Consider the following 19,805-nt stretch of genomic DNA (forward strand, 5'->3'; position numbering starts at 1 on the left):
GGTGTCACCTATTGCTGTAATTCTGTACAGATCACATTACAGCAGCCTCCTCTTATTACCACAGACAGAACATGAAGTTTCAGCCTAGTGATGAGAATGAAAAGGACTCCCGACTCTTCATTCTTCATAAATAGCCAATCAGACACCAGGGGACTTATCACACTGGCTCAGCAGCTTCTTCCTAATTTCCTACATAATCCTGGGGCGACTTCTGAGTAAATAAGGAAAGATCTAAAAGTAGATTCTCCTGTGTGTGCGCAGTGGATGCAGCTAGTCTCCAGATGGGTAAATAGGACTTCTTTATTATAATCCCCTGCCCCCCCTTTATTTTCTTATTAGAATACCCCTTTAGTGTCTGTTCACACGTACAGACTCGCAGCTGAAATCTCACTGCGAGTTTTGCAGCGAGATCCACTACGAGTCAAGGTCCTCGCAAGCATCCTGCTCTCCCGCCCAGCCAATCAGTGTGTTGCCCAGCCGCAGCCACTGATGGCTGGGCAGGAGAGCAGGACTCCGGGATCCCGTGCAGCAAGGAGAGGTAATGTATATACAGACAGCAAAGCGGGAGCAGAAGGGGTTAAGGGGGCGGCTGCATTGCATACTCGTAGTGGTCTTTCAGACCGCTGCGAGTATGTAGTACTGGGACCTGCCAGGACCTTGACTCATAGCTGATCTCACAGCGAGAAAATTTAGCTGCGAGTCTGTACCGTGTGAACAGACCCTTAATTTCTGCCTCTCTCTCTAACACACACACACAGACGCACAGCCTGCTGCAGCCATGGCATGCTGAAGAAAAACACAATCTTCTCCCAGAAAGAAAACACCATATTGAGGACAGGTTACTGCTACACTACTTATGGCTTCTCTATATTACACAGGATATCTTCATATTACACTGCTGCTCTTGTACAATCATCCAGCATCTAGGAAGAGAACAACACAGATCTTCCCAAACACAATGGACTCTGCAAAATAGTTCCCAGATTTTCCATCAACCACACTTTTCTAATAGGGCCAGTGCTTTATTACTGATATAGGGCCCGTGCACACTAAGGAAATCACGCGGATAACTTGGATTCCGTGTGTACTCCCGCTTGACTCTCCACCCGTCTCATAGGCTCCATTCTATGCTCAGGTGGATTAAGCCGGACGCCCAAAGAATTAAAATGTCACTTCTTTGGGCGGACGATGGAATCTGCCTGACCATAGAATGGAGCCTTTTTTATGCTGAAGTTCTTCTAATTTACCCTTTTACATCTATATTATAAAATAATCTTAAGTGGTGGTCACAGCTCCCATCCTCAAACAGGTCAGAGAGCAAGCCCAGAAAAAGTTTGCTCAACCGGCTCACTCCCTGCTGCGACTGATCTCCCAAGCATGCAGTCCCAGCCGCAGTCCACTGCCCAAGCACAGTGATTGGCTGAGTGAGCAGTTCTGCCTGCATGGAATGTCAAAGGAACCAAAAAAGGAGAGAATTCTCAGGAAATCGGCAGCAGCAGAAAAGTGGGTTAGGTAAGTAATCTCCTTTTCAGTTTCCCTGCAGACCAAGACATATAGTGAAAAAAAATAGATCTGTGTTTGTAAAACCCATTTAAGGATTGAATGGGATAATATGATAGTTGGGCATTCTGCCATGGCTGCGGTGGTCATGTCAGTGATATATACTTACCTGTAAGCTCCCCCGCAGTTGCTGGATCCCAGGCCACCTGCTCACCCTAGCTGTCAGTGTTTTAGCAACATATTGCGACATTCCGCTCCCTCTGAAACTGGCCTGTCATGGCCGTCAGCATAATCTCTATACTGTCTATGCTGTATTCTACGTGTACATATGTCCTACATATGTCGCAACATGAATGTGACTAGCATTTTCAGTCAAGTATGAAAATACAAAACACAGAGTGTAATAAGACCAGAGACAGGAGTGTTGCTGTATGAAGTTTTTATATTGACTGCTGAACAAAACAGCATGATTCTTCAATTAAACAATATACCATCTATAATTGAAAAGCTCAATAAAAGGAATGTGATGGTTTTCAAATAGAATGAAATGGACGCCATTTTAAAGTATAAATCATTCAAATGAATGTGTATAAAGACATCTACAAGGCAATACAACAGAAGAATGGAGAACTCTCGCATTAAGGATCAGATCTGTGGTTCAGGCACCTCAAGGAAAGGCACCTCTGGAATCATTAGTTAAGCCCCCCTGATAAGCAGACAGGCCCACCTACTCTGCAAGACAAGCTGACAGAATCATTAGGCAGGACTGTGCTATCCCACTTCAGTGTTACACATAAGCAACTAGCAAGTCAAACACATGTGGCTAAAGTAACTGAAGATCTGACAAACACTGTAAACATATTTTAACAGCATGGGGTGGTGCAGACACCAACACATCATCCTGGCTTAGCATTATAACAATACTTTCGATTACAGATTCCTTTCTGCCAAATGTAAACAAGTTTGTAATACACTTAGGGGGAGAATTATCAAACTGAAAAGAGTAGAATTGTATTAGAATTGTCTAGCAACCAATCAGATTCCACCTTTATTCCTCACAGATTCTTTGAAAAATGAAAGGTGGAAACTGATTGGTTGCCAGGGGCAACTAAGACAAATCTACTTTACACCAGTTTGATAAATCTCTCCCTTAGTTTCTGATCTGTTTGCTGCAAATTCATTTTCTTGCAACTCAATTCTCTACTGCAGGGCAGTCAGACTGTAGTCTGGACCATCACCTCAAGCAGTTTGAATAATTATATATATATATATGGGAAGGTCATCCAGACTCCAAAGTCAGACTGCTTTGCAGCATCCAACTGCCTTTGGAGTCTGCAGGAGACAAATAAGGCTCATAAGCCGATGATATATTAGAAACGGATTGCAGGTTAAGGCTGTGTTCACACTATGTTTTTACAATCCGTTTTTTTTTCCCAAAAACGTTTTTTCTATTGACTTCCATTAATAATGTAATAATTCATAATAAAAAAAACGAAGTCAACTACGTAGTTGTGTGCATTAAAAAAAACGGATCCGTTTTTTTTTATAATGGGAGTCAATGGAAAAACGGATGCACACAATTGCCAAATTAAATGGATTGCAAAAATGTAGTGTGAATCCAGCCTAACCAGCTATTAATTAAAAGGTGTTTAAAAGTATAGGTAAATGTTTCCCCAAAAATACTTGAGGGCCTCTGCTTAAGACCAGCAAGGAAGGCAGTGTAAAGTTGGAACTTCACTACAACTTAAACATCAGCAAGTCTTGTGTGATTTCACTGAACATCTCTTATTTTTTCTAATTGAAATGTCTGTGTATATATAGTGATTGCATCTTAAATCATTGTTTTGGAGGAAGTCTACATTGTAAAGAGAGAACTGTAGGCCTCTTTGGCAGCATAGGGGCAATCAAGTTCCATCAGTACATCTTATTTCATCAATAACAGCTAGACAAAGAGCTGTGAAAGTGCATGAATTAAAACATTTTTTTCAATCAAGTATTAGTGGAGGGATGGGCATGTGTGAAGTTTGAGGGAATGAAAAGAGGTATTCAAAGTTTTTCTGGAGTGGCTGGAACCGGACGCTCCACATAGAACAAAATATAGGCTTTTGCTTTCATTACAGTCTCCTCCTCTGTAAGGGTTACTGTACTGTCATTGAAATGGAACCAGCGTCCTTCATGGGTTGCATAGGCTGTGTAGTGACCAGAGCCAACACTGTCAAAGAACAAATCAAAGACAAATATAATACATAGTTTAAAGAACCACATATAATACAACAGCCTCAAAGATTTATCTAGCAGTTTTAATCTAACAGTCACAAAGATTAAAGGGGTACTCCAGCTGGGGGGGGGGGGCACTTTTTTTGCTGGGATCCAGGTTCCAGCGGCGGGTCCCGCATCGCGGTGCTCCGCTGCCCGGTTCCCGGCCGCTTCCTGGTGTCTGAGGCGGTCCTGAGACGTGTAGTCTCAGGTCCGCTCCGCCAGTCAGTGATGGAGGCGGGATCCATTTCAAGTATCGTCTCGGGCCCGTGTCAGACACCAGGAAGCGCCCCCCCCCCCCCCTGGAGTACCCCTTTAATCTTAGTGGCAGACAAAAATCATTACAAACAACTCTGCATAAATGAGTAAAAAATTTGATATATATATATATATATATATATATATATATATATATATATATATATATATATAATTATTTTTTATTTATTTATTTTTTTTTATTTATTCTTTTTTTCAATCATATTAGGGGGTCGGTCAAGAGAAAAAGAACTGCAGGGAGAAACACAGAGGACTAATTTATTAAAAAATTGCTAATTTCTATGCAAGCCTCACTTTGTGCAAAAAATAGCAACGTTCCGCCTCATAACCAACACGATGCCATTTTATGTAAACACACATCATTCTTCCTAAATGTACCAATTGAAGATAGATAGCTAGTTTATGTATATGACTAAAAGGCTAATGAGCAATTGTGACAACACTCAGTGACGAAGATAGAGCTCAGAAACAAGATTCAGTCAAGCCTCCGGTGACATCAGAGATCAGATGATGTGTTGTTTCGGGAGAGAGGAACGAGTTAGGGAGCTGGAGATAATACATATTTTGTAGTTCTACTATTTTCCATTTCCTGTCAATGATAAAGCATTGAAAAGCCGCTGAAGCGGTGGATCGCTGCGAGTTATGCATGCAAACGGCAATACTGTTTGTGCAACTCCTACTAAAATTCAAGGGGAATGCAAATTATGTAACTGGCCACCTTCGGCTGTTGTCAGCTTCCCAACCATCTCTGGTGGCCCTGAATAGGCCAGAGGAGGCCTTAATCTAAAGATAAGTGTGAGTCCCAGGGGTTGGATATGCCATAAGTACCCCAGATTGATATACCCCTTTAAATATGTTTAGGTCTTTAGGTATTAAAAGCAAATTCAGCCTATAGCAATAAGAATAAATATGTAGGGCTTGTGTAGATCCAGCACACTTCTGGTCCTGGGTGTCAGGAAGCACGAGGGCAACTAGCAGAATACTCATAAAATGGCCACTTGAGACAATGGTATTACAATATAAAAGATGCTAGAAGAAATAACATGCCTCAGCTGTCAGACACTCTCACTCCTCAGCTGTAAAACCAAAGTAACAAGTGCATCGACAGCTGCCACCAGAGACACAAGGATGGCAAGTTTTATGATCAATGTACTCACCCTGAACCATGATGAACAACAACAGCTGCTAGATCATAAAGGCAGCTTTCTGGGCCCATATTTTCTGGCTGAGAAGGAAAATAAGAAAGAAAAAAAAAACATACTGAACATTGTGGACAGGACACTTGTTATGATACACTGCATTATCACTGTTCTTTTTATAAATGCATGGTAAGGGCAGAAGACAAAAGGATGCAGCAGGAGATTAAGTATGGCATCATTACCTCCAGCAAAAAGCACTTCATGTCCAATCCTCGCAGTGGAAACTCTACATATGTATCCACCTTGTTCCTAAGGTAAGCAGTCCAATGGAATCTTTTCAAATGTAGGCAAAGCACCTGCAGACATATGGGCAACATGAGCTGCATGGTCACAAGTAAAGTCAAGACCTTCACTGGTTCTGAAAACCCAAGGGCATTTCTGTTTCTGAAGTATCTAGCCCAGGGGTGTCTCTCAACTCATGGCCCTTCAGCTGTTGGAAAACTACAATTCCTATCACACCTGGACAGCCAAAGCTTTAGCTGTCAAGGCATGATGGGAATTGTAGTTTTGTAACGGCTGGAGGGCCACAGTTTGACACCTGTGATCTAGCCCATGTGAAAAATAAAGGATTTTGGAGAATTTAAAGTAATACTGTCACCTACTTTAGCATCAATGAAAAAAAATCAGTTTATGATTAAAATGTTGCTTTGTTACTTATACAGGTTTACCAGATGTACTCATGGCTACTGATGACGCTGGGCTCAAGGGCAGTACGACTTGGGTTTCCTTTCCAGATTACAGAAAAAAAAACTGTCTAAGCATACAAGCACCCATTTGTGACTGTCAGAGCCAATGTAAAGAAATTGATATTGTTCTTTACTCCTTATCTGTTGGACTACATCAATTTTTACATTTAGTGTCCTGCACCATCTGCTGCACTGAATATCAGCTGTCTACTATAGGAACAGCTGAGATGAGGAACAGATGTATTACTAACACACACAACATTAATGCTCCACAAGCTGCTATAACCAGAACAGACTATTACATCTCACATAGATTTGTAAATGTTTTAAATGAATGACTATCATGTCTGTCTTCACCTTACCCCTATGTTAGGGCTGGGCGATACAGAAAAAAAATGTAATCTTAAAGGGGTACTCCCCCCAAGAGCTAAAAAAATTAAATGCTCCCAAACCTAGCCGGCCTAACTCACCAAGTCCCCCTGAGAATTTTGAGACGTCTCCCATCTTTCTAGCTGCTGCCGTTCCTGAGTTACAACTTTTTCTAAAACATGGTCTATATCAAAGATAGGAAACTACATTTCCCATCATGCAATGCTTCTGCCTGATGATGGTGAAATAGCAGAGCTGAGACAATGAAGGAGATGATGACAGTGTAGCAGAGCTGAGATTGCTGTGACATCGTAGCAGAACTGCGTTGGGGGTGACGGTGTAGCAGAGCTGAGTCAGAGGGACGCCGGTGTAGCAGAGCTGAGTCAGCGGGGACGCCGGTGTAGCAGAGCTGAGTCGGCGGGGACGCCGGTGTAGCAGAGCTGAGTTGGCGGGGACGCCGGTGTAACAGAGCTGAGTTGGGGACGCCGATGTAGCAGAGCTGAGTTGGGGACACCGGTGCAGCAGAGCTGAGTTGGGGACGCCGGTGTAGCAGGGCTGAGTTGGGGATGCCGGTGTAGCAGAGCTGAGTTGGCGGTGATGCGGGCGCTTGTGAGGGGCGGAGCTTGTCGCGGGGGGGGCGGAGCTTGTCGCGGGCGATCGCGGGGGCGGAGCTAGTCGCGGGCGATTGCGGGGGCGGAGCTAGTCGCGGGCGATTGCAGGGGGCGGGCGGGGGCGGAACTTGCCGCCGGCGATCGCGGGGGGCGGAGCTTGCCGCGGGGGGGGGGGGGGGGGTGCCGCGGGTGAGTGCGGAGGCTATGCTGCGGGTGAGTGAGGGATGCCACGGGTGATGGGGGGGCTGTGTGCTGCAGGTGAGTGCTGCCGGGAGGCTCTGGACACAGGGGGTGAGCTCTGGGCTGGGGGTGACTGGGTGGCTGCTGTTAGAGAGGGATGCAGTCACAGCTGCGCTGATCACTGTCTCCCTCTGTAACAGCAGCCACCCCATCAATGTTCTCAGTCACTTCACTGTGCTGGGACTGAGGACACGTGATGCCGACACGGAGGGTGGGGGCCAGGAGCAGGGAGCGTGTCGGTGTGGACTGAGGTCTGATGATTCTATGCAATCCATGGGGGTGAATGCAGCTGGATAACAGCAAAACTGTGCAGAATCCATAATAACTTTATATTGGAAAGATGGAAAGATACGGGTGGGCAACGTATTAATGCAAAAATAATTTTGGGGGGGAATACCCCTTTAATTTTTTTTTTTTTTACATTATGGCAGATTTATTAATTAAATCTCATATTTTTTTTTCTACATGGACATTTTTCTGATACTTAGTTGCTGTCTTAAACATCATTAAATTATGTTGCTTCACACAATAGCAGCACTCCCTCTGCGCCTCATATAAGCAGTTATGCCCAATATGTGCCCCCAAATAGTATGTAAGCCACTGTGTCCCCCATATAGTATAGGAGGTCATCTCTGTGCATCCATACAGTAGCCAGACCGCTCAGTGCATCATCCATGTAGGTAACCTCCCCAGTCGTCCGCCTGTCCAAGAAGTAGAATGCCCCATGTACCTGTCCTCCATGTAAGTAGTCCCCCTAGTATTTAGCCGCCCAGATACTCAGAAGGCTTCTGGCCTGTCACTTGTGCGGCAGGGAGCTGGAGGAGACAGCAGCCTCTTGTGGACTGTGCACTGATGACCCCCAACCTACACATGAATCTCATGAACTTAATTCTACATACAGGCAGCATGAGAACGGAGGTGATTGGTGCAGGAGCGCTGAAGCACAAATGTCTTGATCTTTAACCTTTGTTGTGTTGCAACATGTGAGTGACCGTTGTGTTGCTTACATACAGCAGCACATAAGGGGGCAAAGCAGCAGGACATGAGGTTTCTGCTACATTGCTCTTGCACTGCAGTCCTCACATCGAACAGCACAGGAATAATTGTTGTTTTTTTGGAAAATAAAATTTGCAATTTAAAAAAAATAAAATAAAATGGTCAGGCCCCCTAAGGTTGAATTAATCGCATTTGATTAATTGCCTAGCCTTAGTCTATGCTATGTAAGACAAACATGGATTGTCTTATCGACTAATTCAAGTCCCTAATATTCCATTAGTTTGCTTCCCTCCCACCCTCTATATCCCCCCCTTTCCCTCTGGTCCTTGCCTGTTTCTTCAGACTCTTCCCTTATTGCCCCCTCAAACTTTTTACCATTGTTGTAATGTTTATTTGTTTTTTAAACTTCATTTTCAGGAATCTTAAAGCATTAATAAACTCAGAATTTGCTTAAAAAAAAAAACACCCACAAAGGATAGCAATGGCATTGCTGCATTTAGGCCTGACTGAATGCTGTGTACAACAAGTAAAGTTTTTCTTATAGATCGTTTGATTAGAGAAGACAGCTAAAGGCCCTTTTACATGGGTCAATTATCAACAAGAGTTCCTCGAAACATTCAGCCGATAATCAGCCCAGTACCAGTACAAGTGATCATCAAAGGAGAGACCTCGGCAGCATCCAAAGAGTCTTCAAACAAGCTTTATTGCATAACCTGGAAAGATCTTTTGTTCCCCTCTGTCTTTTTTCTTTAAGTAGTATCACTCTAAAAATGGCAGGGTCCTGTGCAAGAAGCCTTTACCACCATTAAAACACATCACATCCTGATCAAGCTTTACCAGTCAAGACATGGACGCCCTCTCACTCTGCTCCCCCCATGTTTGTTTGGTTTTTTTTCTTTTCCTGACCCCTATATTCTCTCCCCAGTTGGGAGAATAAGATTTTAATGTTTGTGGTTTATGTGTGATAAGTACAAATGTGCCAATCATAATTTCTTGCAAACATATCTTCAGACCTTGCTTGATAACAGAGTTTTGGAGCAAGCAACTGATGTGTATTTTGATATTGCAACTTCTTTTGTACTTTTGTGTCTCTACCCCTTTGTACAAAATTTTTTTAAAAAAACCTTTAGGGTGCTTTCACACCTACAGGATCCACAGCAGATCTGCAGCAGATTTGATGGTGCAGATTTGATGCTGTGTTCAGTTATGTAAATGAAATCAGCTGCAGATCCACAGCAGAAAATCAGCTGCGATACGTTGTCTGTGAAGCTACCCTGAGGGTGTGTTCACACTTACCGGAACCCGCAGCGTATTTTCTGCTGCGGATCCGCAGCAGATTTCAATTAAATAACTGAACACAGCATCAAATCTGCTGCGGATCTGCTGCAGAACCGGTGTGTGTGAAGACACCCTAAATGAAAAGAAGTTTAAAATAAATAAAAAAAATCTGACTTGTAGCAACTAATCACAGCTCAGCTTTCATTTAAAGCAGAGTTGTCATTGGTTGCTATGAGAAAACAAAACAGTTTTTTGATTGATAAAACTGGGCCATAGTGCCAAAGAATGAATTGTGTTAATGTTCCAATTAATATAGAATGTCATTCTACATTTACACTTCTGTAATACAAAGACTATGAAACAGGATGTTACTAACCACTAACTCTCCTCTTATCTCTGTGGCAATTAAAGAAGGATTCAATGTATTCTAATCGGTATGGCATAATTTTATCCCCAGACAGCAAGGCTCACATCATACATTTCGACAGAATTGTCACACAACAGTGAATAATAAGTCTAACATCATACTACTACGCTAACCTTTGGTAGTTTCTGGATCCAAAATTTTTTGGTGGATTTCTGTTTCTTTTTACATTTCAGGCACATGTACAGCTCGGTCTCATCCAACTCTTCAAGGTCTGTGAAGCTGCGAAGGCAGTCTTAAATGAAAGATATATGATGTAAATATGCAAGCCAAAAATCAATATGATTATTTAGACTTACTCTCCCTTTTGTCTCTATTTTTAATTTGATAAATTGGCATCAATATGGAGAAAATGTAAGGGTAGGGAAACAGTAGGAAATGTCTTAATATGCTATAGGGCAGCTCAAGTGTGCTATAAGTTTCTGTATGCAGCTCCTTTGCCATTTCCTGGTCTCTGAGGATAGATGCATCTAGAGTAGGGCTGTAGATTTGGGAAGCCGGTAAGCCACAGTTTCAGCTCCAGCTCCTTCATGGCCAATAAAAAGTACTAATAAATTTACCATCCAATAAAAACAATAGAGGAGCTATTATTATGTTTGCCATTGAAAAGAATAAACAAACATTTAGAACTTCTAACAAATTTACCATTAAACTATAGCAAAACATACCTCGGAGACTGCACGTTGGTCCATTATCTTGGTTCTTTCGTTTGTTACGGAATTGACTGGGAATGTCTAAAGACAGATCTACAAAGAGAAGTAATGATAAAGATTATGCATATTCCCTGTATACCATAATCCCTGTGCTGTAGCTTGCACCTTTACGCCACATTCCCAAGAATGCATGCAGCTGAAATCTCACCTCCATCTCTTTGCCAATCGATGTTACTGGGGGTATTGTCAATATTGCATGGCTATTGGTGGCCACATGAGGGTGTGGTTTTGGCATGTAGTGACTGCAAATGTGGGAAGGCAGCCTAAAAAGATTTTCTATTATTAAAAAAAGCAATGCCCAATGGCTGGAATTTAGAAGCATTGCCAATTATTTCAGATTCTTCATTTTTGTAAGATTGTGGAGGAAAGAGCTGCCCAGATACACTCTTCAGCTATCATAAGGCACTGGTATATGAATTTACTCAGTGTGTACAGTGTCTGCAGCATGTAGATGTTAAAAGTGTGTAAATGTTCAGTCATTGTACAGTCAGCATGAGTAGGTGGATATTCACGTTAACCAAATTGTGAAAATTATTGATGGAACAAATAGGTCTAATATGTCCTAGAAGCTGCAGCTGGATTTTGTTTGTGCTTTACAGCATGCACCTTTGCCTTTATATCATTTTGTTCAGAGGTGCTGATCAATTTTAATTTTGTCTGTATGGAGTGTAGCTTTCTTCTTTTTGCCTGTACACTTGTCCCGTCTGTCTGTTTTTAATAGAATTAAAGTAAATTTCAGTTCTTAAGTTTAAAAGAAATTAACGACAGCTACTGTCACACTGAGAGCCACTTTTGGGGGAGAGAAGAACTGCACATTTGGATTCTAACATGTCTGATCTTGTTGTTCTTAAGATAAACCACCTTCACAGCTGTCGGACAGTGGCTTATCATGTCTTCCCATAAAAACACAGTAGAATAGAGAAGAAATCAGGCGATACCTTTTGGAGGCTAACTGAGTATATTTGATTGTAAACTTTCGAGAGTCTAGCTTCCTTTCTTCAGACATGATGTTATACAAAACTGAAAAAAAAATCATTGACTTATATACACAGTAGACGGAGATCATCAAAGGATTTTAGAAACTTTAAAAATAACAAAATGCAATATACACAGGGTCGGCTATTTACGACAGGTCAAAAAAATAAAGCTCGTGAGGCGTGACAAGAGGATGGTAAGCTCTTGCTGCTATCTGATTGTTGTCACATTAATGGCCTGATAGCAATTAATGGTCTTCATAGCCAGAACAGGTCACACATAGGCCGACATGAAGCTGGAATAGATATTGAGATCATGTTGCAAAGTTCAATGTATGAACTCACACCGATTTACTATTAACAACGGACGTACAGATCTTCCCGTGGCTGCCCATTTCTCTAGAGAGGGACACACAGTAGAAGACCTGCGGGTTACGGTCTTAACCCTTTCCAGCACGAGGACATAACTGTACGTCCTCATGCGGGTGCAGGCGTTCAGAGCGGGGCTGCGCGGCGACCCCGCTCTGAACTGCCAGGGTCCCGGGTGCCTCATGTAGCCGAGCGCCGCGGCTATTATCCCTAATATCCCAAAGTGCAAAACTGCACATTTTTGGTCGCATCAAACCCAGAAAAATTATAACAAAAAGCAATCAAAAAGTCGCATATGCGCAATCAAGGTATCGATAGAAAGAACATATCATGGCGCAAAAAATTACACCTGACACAGCCCCATAGACCAAAGGATAAAAGCGATATAAGCCTGGGAATGGAGCGATTTTAAGGAACATATATTTGTTAACAATGGTTTGAATTTTTTATAGGCCATCAGATACAAGAAAAGTTATACATTGTAATCGTAACAACTTGAGGAACATATATAACATGTCAGTTTTTCCATAGGACACACGGCGTAAAAACGACCCCCCCAAAAGAAAAAGAATTGTGGTTTTTTTTTTTCAATTTCACTGCGCATATAATTTTTTTCTGGTTTTGCAGCATATTTTATGCAAAAGTTCAGCCTGTCATTGCAAAGTACAATTAGTGACACAAAAAATAAGGGCTCATGTGGGTCTGTAGGTGTAAAAATGCAAGTGCTATGGCCTTTTAAGCACAAGGAGGAAAAAACGAAAACGCAAAAACTAAAATTAGCCTGGTCCTGAAGGGGTTAATGGGACATTTTAAGACACAAAGAGAAAGAAGGGAATGGGAATATAAACTAATGCTCAAATTTAAAACTTTGCAACATGGTCTCAATATCCATGCCAGCTTCTTGTCGGCCTATGTGTGACCTGCTCTGGCTAAGAAGACCATTAATTGCTATTAGGCCATTAATGTGACAACAATCAGATAGCAGCAAGAGCTTACCATCCTCTTGTCACACCTCACGAGCTTTAGTTTATTGTAAATAGCAGACCCTGTGTATATTGCATTTTGTTATTTTTAAAGTTTCTAAAAATCCTTTGATGATCTCTGTCTAGTGTGTATATAAGTCTGTGATTTTTTTAGTTTTGTATAACATCATGTCTAACGAAGAGAGCTAGACTCTCGAAAGCTTACAATCAAATATACTCAGTTAGCCTCCAAAACGTATCGCCTGATTTTTTCTCTATTCTACTGATTTTTATGGCTAACACGGTACAAAAATACTCTGCCATAAAAACACAAACATACTTGGCCAATCCAAGGGTGTATGTGTACTGTATATAGCCTGCTTTAGGTTTTCAGTTTCTCTAATGCCGTCACTTAAAGGTAACCATCTCTCTATGCTGAAGAGGGGTTTGTGGAGCCTCAGTTACGAGTCTCAAAACACAGGAATAGCCAGATATCCCTCCAGGACAGGAAAGCCCATTGCCAAGGTGGTGACTCCCAGTGGGGAGATCACCAAACCACCCTGATACGTAGCCCCTTAAGTCCCACTCGGTTGCGAGTATTGGAACATAAATAGGGAAATACCAGGGTGGCCCCTTTTTGCGTCAAAGTCTAACTCTGTGGCGAGTATTGCGACATGACAAGGGTTTACCAAGGCAGGCATCCATCCACAGATTCGGGGTAGTTGCCCCTCGTCAGTGTGGAGTAGGATTCTGGCTAACAGGGGCAATGAAAAATAGACCAACAAAACACAGCAAATCGCTGAGCTCAGGGAGACCAGCGACAAAAAATCAAATGGAGTACTCACTGAAAAGTCTCCATTGATGCATTGCCCCCTATAAATTTAAATATGAAAAAGAGGGGTCTGTGGAGCCTCAGTTACGAGTCTCAAAAGACATCTGTGGATGGATGCCTGCCTTGGTAAACCCTTGTCATGTCGCAATACTCGCCACAGAGTTAGAGTTAGTTTGGACAATATAGCACAGGTCTAACATAAATCAAAATGTATTGTACTTTTCCAGAATTGTATCTATATAAAAAGAGACTTAGACTGGTAAAGCTAGTCTGAAGTAAAGAGACATACCTAAAAACGGGTCAAATTTCCTAGATTCTGTTCCACAAATTAGGCAGTTGACTTCATTCTGCAGAACACCCCCAAATACAGATGTAACCACTGTGTTTGCTCCATTGCTGTAATATACAATATGAAAAACTAGCAACTTTTCTGTTACAACCATAATAAAAATAAATAAATAGACATTTATAGACGTCACAACTGATGGGTAGTGGGGGTATAGTATATAAAACTAGTGGTTAGTGAGAACTTGGGCTGTATCCAAATTTTCCAGCTGCTAGGAGTCAAATCCCACGTTATCGGGTTCAGCTGAACCAAAACATTCAGCAAGTTTGTCCATTACTACTAGTCTTGCAACAGGTAATGACATTGAAAACCTGTTGCAAAACACCTCCAGCTCTACTATGAGGGGTAGAAAAAGTGATTCACTGAAGCTCAAAGTATGTGCTCACAGGCCAAGTACAATAGTGATAATATAACCTGTATACATGCAGAATAGTCAAAATATACACTGGCTATAGCATGCTCCTAGTTTGGAATAATTCGGTGTTTTGCAACTGCATGGAAGACACTTACATACAACACTTGCTGCTTGAAGATCGGTTTGAGGTTTCCTGTGACATGAGAAGTTGACTAGATCCATCAGTGTCCCCCTGAAGTTCTAGATGCAAATGGTCTAACAAATACCGCATGAACTCATGGGCGTCCTGCTGCTGATAGCCCCTGCAATGTGTTACAGATGAGCAGAGACATAAATGATGCTATCAATTACAATTTTTAGTGTCATTTTGACTGAAAAAAACATACAACATTCAATTGGAGAATCAACAATGGGATTAGAAAATGGTGGTCAGGGACCACTAAAGATTTCTCCCTTAGGTCTATGAGACTCCAGGAAGTTCACATTTCTTCCAAGGAAAGATGGTCGAGATGTGTAAAATCCAGGATAGTTCGCCATTAATTAGAATGACAGGTTGGAAGTGGGACCGGTCATTACCCTCCACACCAGTTCCAGTAAGCTCAGGTGCTAGAGGCCACTCATTAGTAAGATAGAGGAGATTCTGCAGTGTGCAGGTGGTGAGGAGGTCAGGTGAGGAATGTTTTATTTTTTTATCATAATGACAACCCAAAACATCCAAATTATGGGTTTGAATGGCTACTAAAGGTAATATCCTCATCTGAGATCTGGTTGCTTGCAATCTGTGTGTGCGCACATAAATGCTGGGTGAGTTTCTGGGATCCAGACAAACTCTTACATCTTTTATCCAGCCACTGATGCTTCTGGACTGTGAGTCATAGGGAAAGCAAAATAATTGTTAAAGGATCTGCAGGAAAAGGTAGTTGAACTGTAAAAAAAACAGGAAAGAGGTACAAAAAGATATCCATGGAATGGATAATGCCAGTCAGCAGTGTTCAAACTGTGATTAACAAATGGAAAATCTGGGGCTCTGTACAAACCACTGTCAGGTAGATCAAAATAAATTTTGGCCACAACTGCCAGGAAAATTGTTCAGGATGCAAAGAAAAACCCACAAATAACAATAGCTGATATACTGGACTCTCTGAAAACTAACGGTGTGGCTTTTTCAAGATGCACAATAAGGAGACACTTAAAGGAAAATGGTCTGCATGGTCGAGTCACCAGAAGAAAGTCATTACTGCGCAAATGCCACAAAATATCTCATCTTCAATACACTAAACAGTACATACAATAACTTCTGGGCCACATCCATAAACATTACATTTGGAGAGGCGTCAACAAGGCCTATGATGGAAGGAACACCATTCCTACTGTATAGCATGGAGGTGGATTGATGTTTTGGGGATGTGTAAGCTACAAAAGGTACAGGAAATTTGGTTAAACTTGAAGGAAAGATGAATGCAGCACATTATCAGCAAATACTGGAGGCAAAGTACACTCATCAGCCAGAAGCAGCGCATGGGTTGTACATGGATTTTCCAACATGACTACGATACAAAACACAAGGTCAAGTCAACCTGTTATTGGCTACTGCAGAACAAAGTGAAGGTTCTGGAGTGACCATCTCAGTCTCCTGACCTGAATATCATTGAGCCACTCTGGGGAGATCTCAAGCATGCAGTTCATGCAAGAAAACCCAGGAATTTACAGGAACCAGAGGCTTTTTGCCAAGAAGAATGGGCAGCTTTAAAGAGCCTCATCCACAACTACCTCAAAGACTTCAAGCTATCATTGATGTTAGAAAGGGCAATACACAGTATTAAGAACGGGGTACGCAAACTTGTGATCAGGGTCATTTGGATGTTTTTGTTGTCTTTATATTTTAAAAAGAAAACAAAGTAGTTTCACAATAAACAAATAAGAATAAAGTATGTGTTATCACTCATATTCTCTGAAAAAAAGGACAAAAAAGCAACAATTCTGCTGGGGTATGTAAACTTGTGAGCACAAAAAGATTGCTCCAAAATTTGCAACAATTTTATACCAAAACCATTGATAAATTATTCTGGTTATTTTACCAAAATCTCAAGTTAAACTTTACCTGAAGCTTGGCATGATTTTCCATACAACATAGAATAAGGATTCTGGACTGAATGCAGTTTGGCTGCCCTGCCATAATGCACACAAAGTCTTCCTAAACTCTTCAACCAATGACCTGAAAAGCAAAAATGCATTCCATGTTATAACACTCTGGTCTTATCTTTATACTGCAACTAGAAATAACCTATATCAAATCAAGTTGGGGGGGGGGGGGGATTATTAAAGCCAACAATGTATATAACATGAGTATTTATCATTGAGTGTCCCTCAAGTAAATGAAAACCATAATTACAATATGATAAAACAGACACCTGCTATAATTGGCTGACTTTAGACTAATAATAATACCAAACCAACCGGACAACTCTGTCACATGACTGATGGCCAGATGACAACCTAACACAATGGGGCACACCTCCCGCTCCACACACACACCCATCCGGCGAGCAGGGGATACAGCAGGCTCATCCCACAGAAAAAGGGCAAATCTGACCATTTATCATGGCATACCCCAGGGGTGTACAATGATAAATTCTCCCCGATAAGCCTAGGACAGTTTAGAACCAGAGTCACGCCACCAAATTATTTTGTGCAACTTGCTGCTGCACAAAGTAAAAAACTTTCTTCCAGAGACCACACAACTCTTGTCTTTGGTTTGGGTTGGATTTTGTAACTCTATTGAAGTGAATAGAGCTTAATTGCAAACCACACCTGAACTGGAGACAAGAGCTGTGCAACAAAGCGGCAATGTTTTTCTAACACTGGATAACCCCTTTAAGTACAGCTGCAATTTGGCTGTTAAAAAAATGGCTAAGTTGCAAAGAAGTTACAAGCAAGTCACAGTGGCATGTGACTTACAAAAAGACCTATCCTTTCTGGATTAGTAATGAGACGGTCACACTGCTGACAAGCTATGTCGCAGTCACAACGTAATACCATTCACTAACAGAATCGCCATATAGCTCTAGTCTTAATCACATGATGATTCAGAAGAAAAAACGGACAAAAATGAGCAGTAGTTGTGATTTAGGCTGTGTGATCCCAGTAGAAAAAGCTTGAGAGGCTCTAATTTAGCCGATTGTACCAACACAGCACTATTTCATATTACGGTAACTGCATATACTTTGCAACTTAGAACTTACACATTAACTTCCCCTTGACTCCTAGTGTGGTAGGTCCGACGGCCAGCTGTTTTCCCATTCCTCAGTTCTACTGCTGGCAGATCTTTGAAATAGCAGCTAAACTGTTGAATGTTACTGTAAAAAGACAAAACACATGACATATAAACACAAATACATAGGTAAAGAGTGCAAGGAATAATAGTCAATACTAAGTATTGCAGCTGAGAGTCACTTCACGTATATGGCGGATGGCAAAAGGGGTTGTCATAAAGGCAATTTCTTTTTATAAGCAAGGCATACAAACTTCACAGTCGGGTTCTAAGTGGATGCCTTCCATATTATCAAAAAATAGCCAACGCTCTGGTGCACCCAGCTGATCCAAGCATTACTTGGTCATTAATAAAAATAAAAAAAAGTCGTCTATTTCACGACTATGGAGCTTGCAACAAGATGGAGATTGAGCCAGGGAGAGAAGCCAACAGCCACGTGCTTGTCCCAACTATATATAAATTTCAGTGGAGGTCTGACTGATTAAAACTTTAAAAATTTCTCTGCGATAATGACAAGGATACTTAAAGAGAACCAATCATGGGCGAAAATTAAATATTTTTTTTCAATAATTAGATTAAAATTGTTATTTTATTAATATTTGAAATTTGAATTACTTTTAGGGCAGGGGTTTTCGCAATATACTTATTTTCTTTTCCTGTCTCGCGCCGACCCTTTTGAAAAGAGCCGGCGCGCGACAGGAAGCTCCCGGCATGCCGAGTGGCGGGAAGGGCTCCCATGAGCCTTTGCCATCGCTCTGTAAATACACAGTGATCCCGCGCTATACAGCACGAGATCGCTGTGTATGAATGTCCTAACTGGGCCTATTAGTCTGTCCCTGAAGATACAGACTGCCTGTGCAGTCTGTATCTTATGTTTTTACCTAATCCTGTATAGCGGAGCAGTAAGGCCGGGGGCGGCCATCTTGATGACGTCAGTGGTGCGTTCCAGCGCTGGAACGCAAGGGACCTAATCAAGATGGCGCCCGGCTTTACTGCACCGCAACAGAGGAGTTGGTAAAGTATAAGATACAGACTGCACAGGCAGTCTGTATCTCCAGAAATAATAAACTTCATGAAGATACAGACTGCCTTTGCAGTCTGTATCTTATACTTTACCTACTCCTCTGTAGCGGTGCAGTAAAGCTGGGCGCCATCTTGATTACGTCCCTTGCGTTCCAGCGCTGGAACGCACCACTGTGACATCATCAAGATGGCCGCCCTCGGCCTTACTTCTCCGCTATACTGGATTAGGTAAAAGCATAAGATACAGACTGCAGACTGTATCTTCAGGAATAGACTTAGGGACAGAGAATCTTTTATTATAGGGACAGTTAATTTCAGGTGATTGGTTTTCTTTAAGACCGGATGCAGATTTTTATCCAGGGTTTCAATATAAAAATGGTTGTTGTGATGGGACAACTGCTTTAGCACAAAGCTAAAGCCCAGATAAAGTGACCTGTAAAGATCCTAAAAGGAGAACCTCATTACCTGAGTGATTGAAGTATTGCGTTCATAAAACAGGTATTCCCCAGATTTTGTAGACCGGTGGCACACACTGCTGAGGTACTTCCCTTGTGAAGAAAGAAAAATGTTTAAGTGGGAAATCTATATATATATATATATATATATATATATATATATATATATATATATATATATAGACAACGTCTCCTCACATGCATGTAAAGTTTATGTTTTAGTTCATGATACGAAAAATGGTTGTAATATGTTTACTATTAGGAAACCACTTCTGTGCTACAATACCTCTTTCAAAACCTCATGGCTACATTATTTGCAGCACAACATGGTAAACACAATAGCAAGCCAAGAAAAGCATTTAAAGTTATGTCACTAGAATGATCAGTAACAAAATATCAGCTGACAGCAAGCAGTGGGCCACAAGTGGATGGAGACATTTTTAACCGCTTCAAGACCGAGCAGATGTCCGGGTCAAATTAATGCAATGTTCCTCCCCGCCTTCTAAGAGCCATAGAGCTTTTATTTTTCGACCTACAAGGCTGGTTGGGGTGTCATTTTCTGCCCCATCATATTGGTGTAAAAGAAAAGTTTTGATTGCTTTTTATTATTTATTTTTTTTCTGATATATATAATTTAAAAAAAAACAGCAATCCTGGTATGTTTATT

The 19,805-nt window shown here is 41.6% G+C and overlaps 1 protein-coding gene across 2 annotated transcripts in view; it reads right to left on the reverse strand.

Annotated features, from left to right (window-relative positions):
- Positions 1-1,924: 1,924 nt before the first annotated feature.
- The window catches only part of USP3 (ubiquitin specific peptidase 3), a 31,330-nt gene continuing 13,449 nt past the window's right edge, over positions 1,925-19,805 (reverse strand). For both annotated transcript variants that reach the window (XM_069980594.1, XM_069980603.1), the window contains 10 exons: positions 19,149-19,231; positions 17,632-17,745; positions 16,491-16,604; positions 14,545-14,691; positions 13,978-14,084; positions 10,507-10,584; positions 9,955-10,073; positions 5,417-5,530; positions 5,193-5,260; positions 1,925-3,712 (listed from right to left, as the gene is read on the reverse strand). In XM_069980594.1, coding sequence (XP_069836695.1) covers positions 3,547-3,712; positions 5,193-5,260; positions 5,417-5,530; positions 9,955-10,073; positions 10,507-10,584; positions 13,978-14,084; positions 14,545-14,691; positions 16,491-16,604; positions 17,632-17,745; positions 19,149-19,231 — 1,110 coding nt within the window. In that variant the 3' untranslated portion in view covers positions 1,925-3,546. The remainder of the gene's footprint in view (positions 3,713-5,192; positions 5,261-5,416; positions 5,531-9,954; positions 10,074-10,506; positions 10,585-13,977; positions 14,085-14,544; positions 14,692-16,490; positions 16,605-17,631; positions 17,746-19,148; positions 19,232-19,805) is intronic.

Source organism: Dendropsophus ebraccatus, chromosome 1 (genome assembly GCF_027789765.1).
Source record: "Dendropsophus ebraccatus isolate aDenEbr1 chromosome 1, aDenEbr1.pat, whole genome shotgun sequence".
Lineage (NCBI taxonomy): Eukaryota > Metazoa > Chordata > Amphibia > Anura > Hylidae > Dendropsophus > Dendropsophus ebraccatus.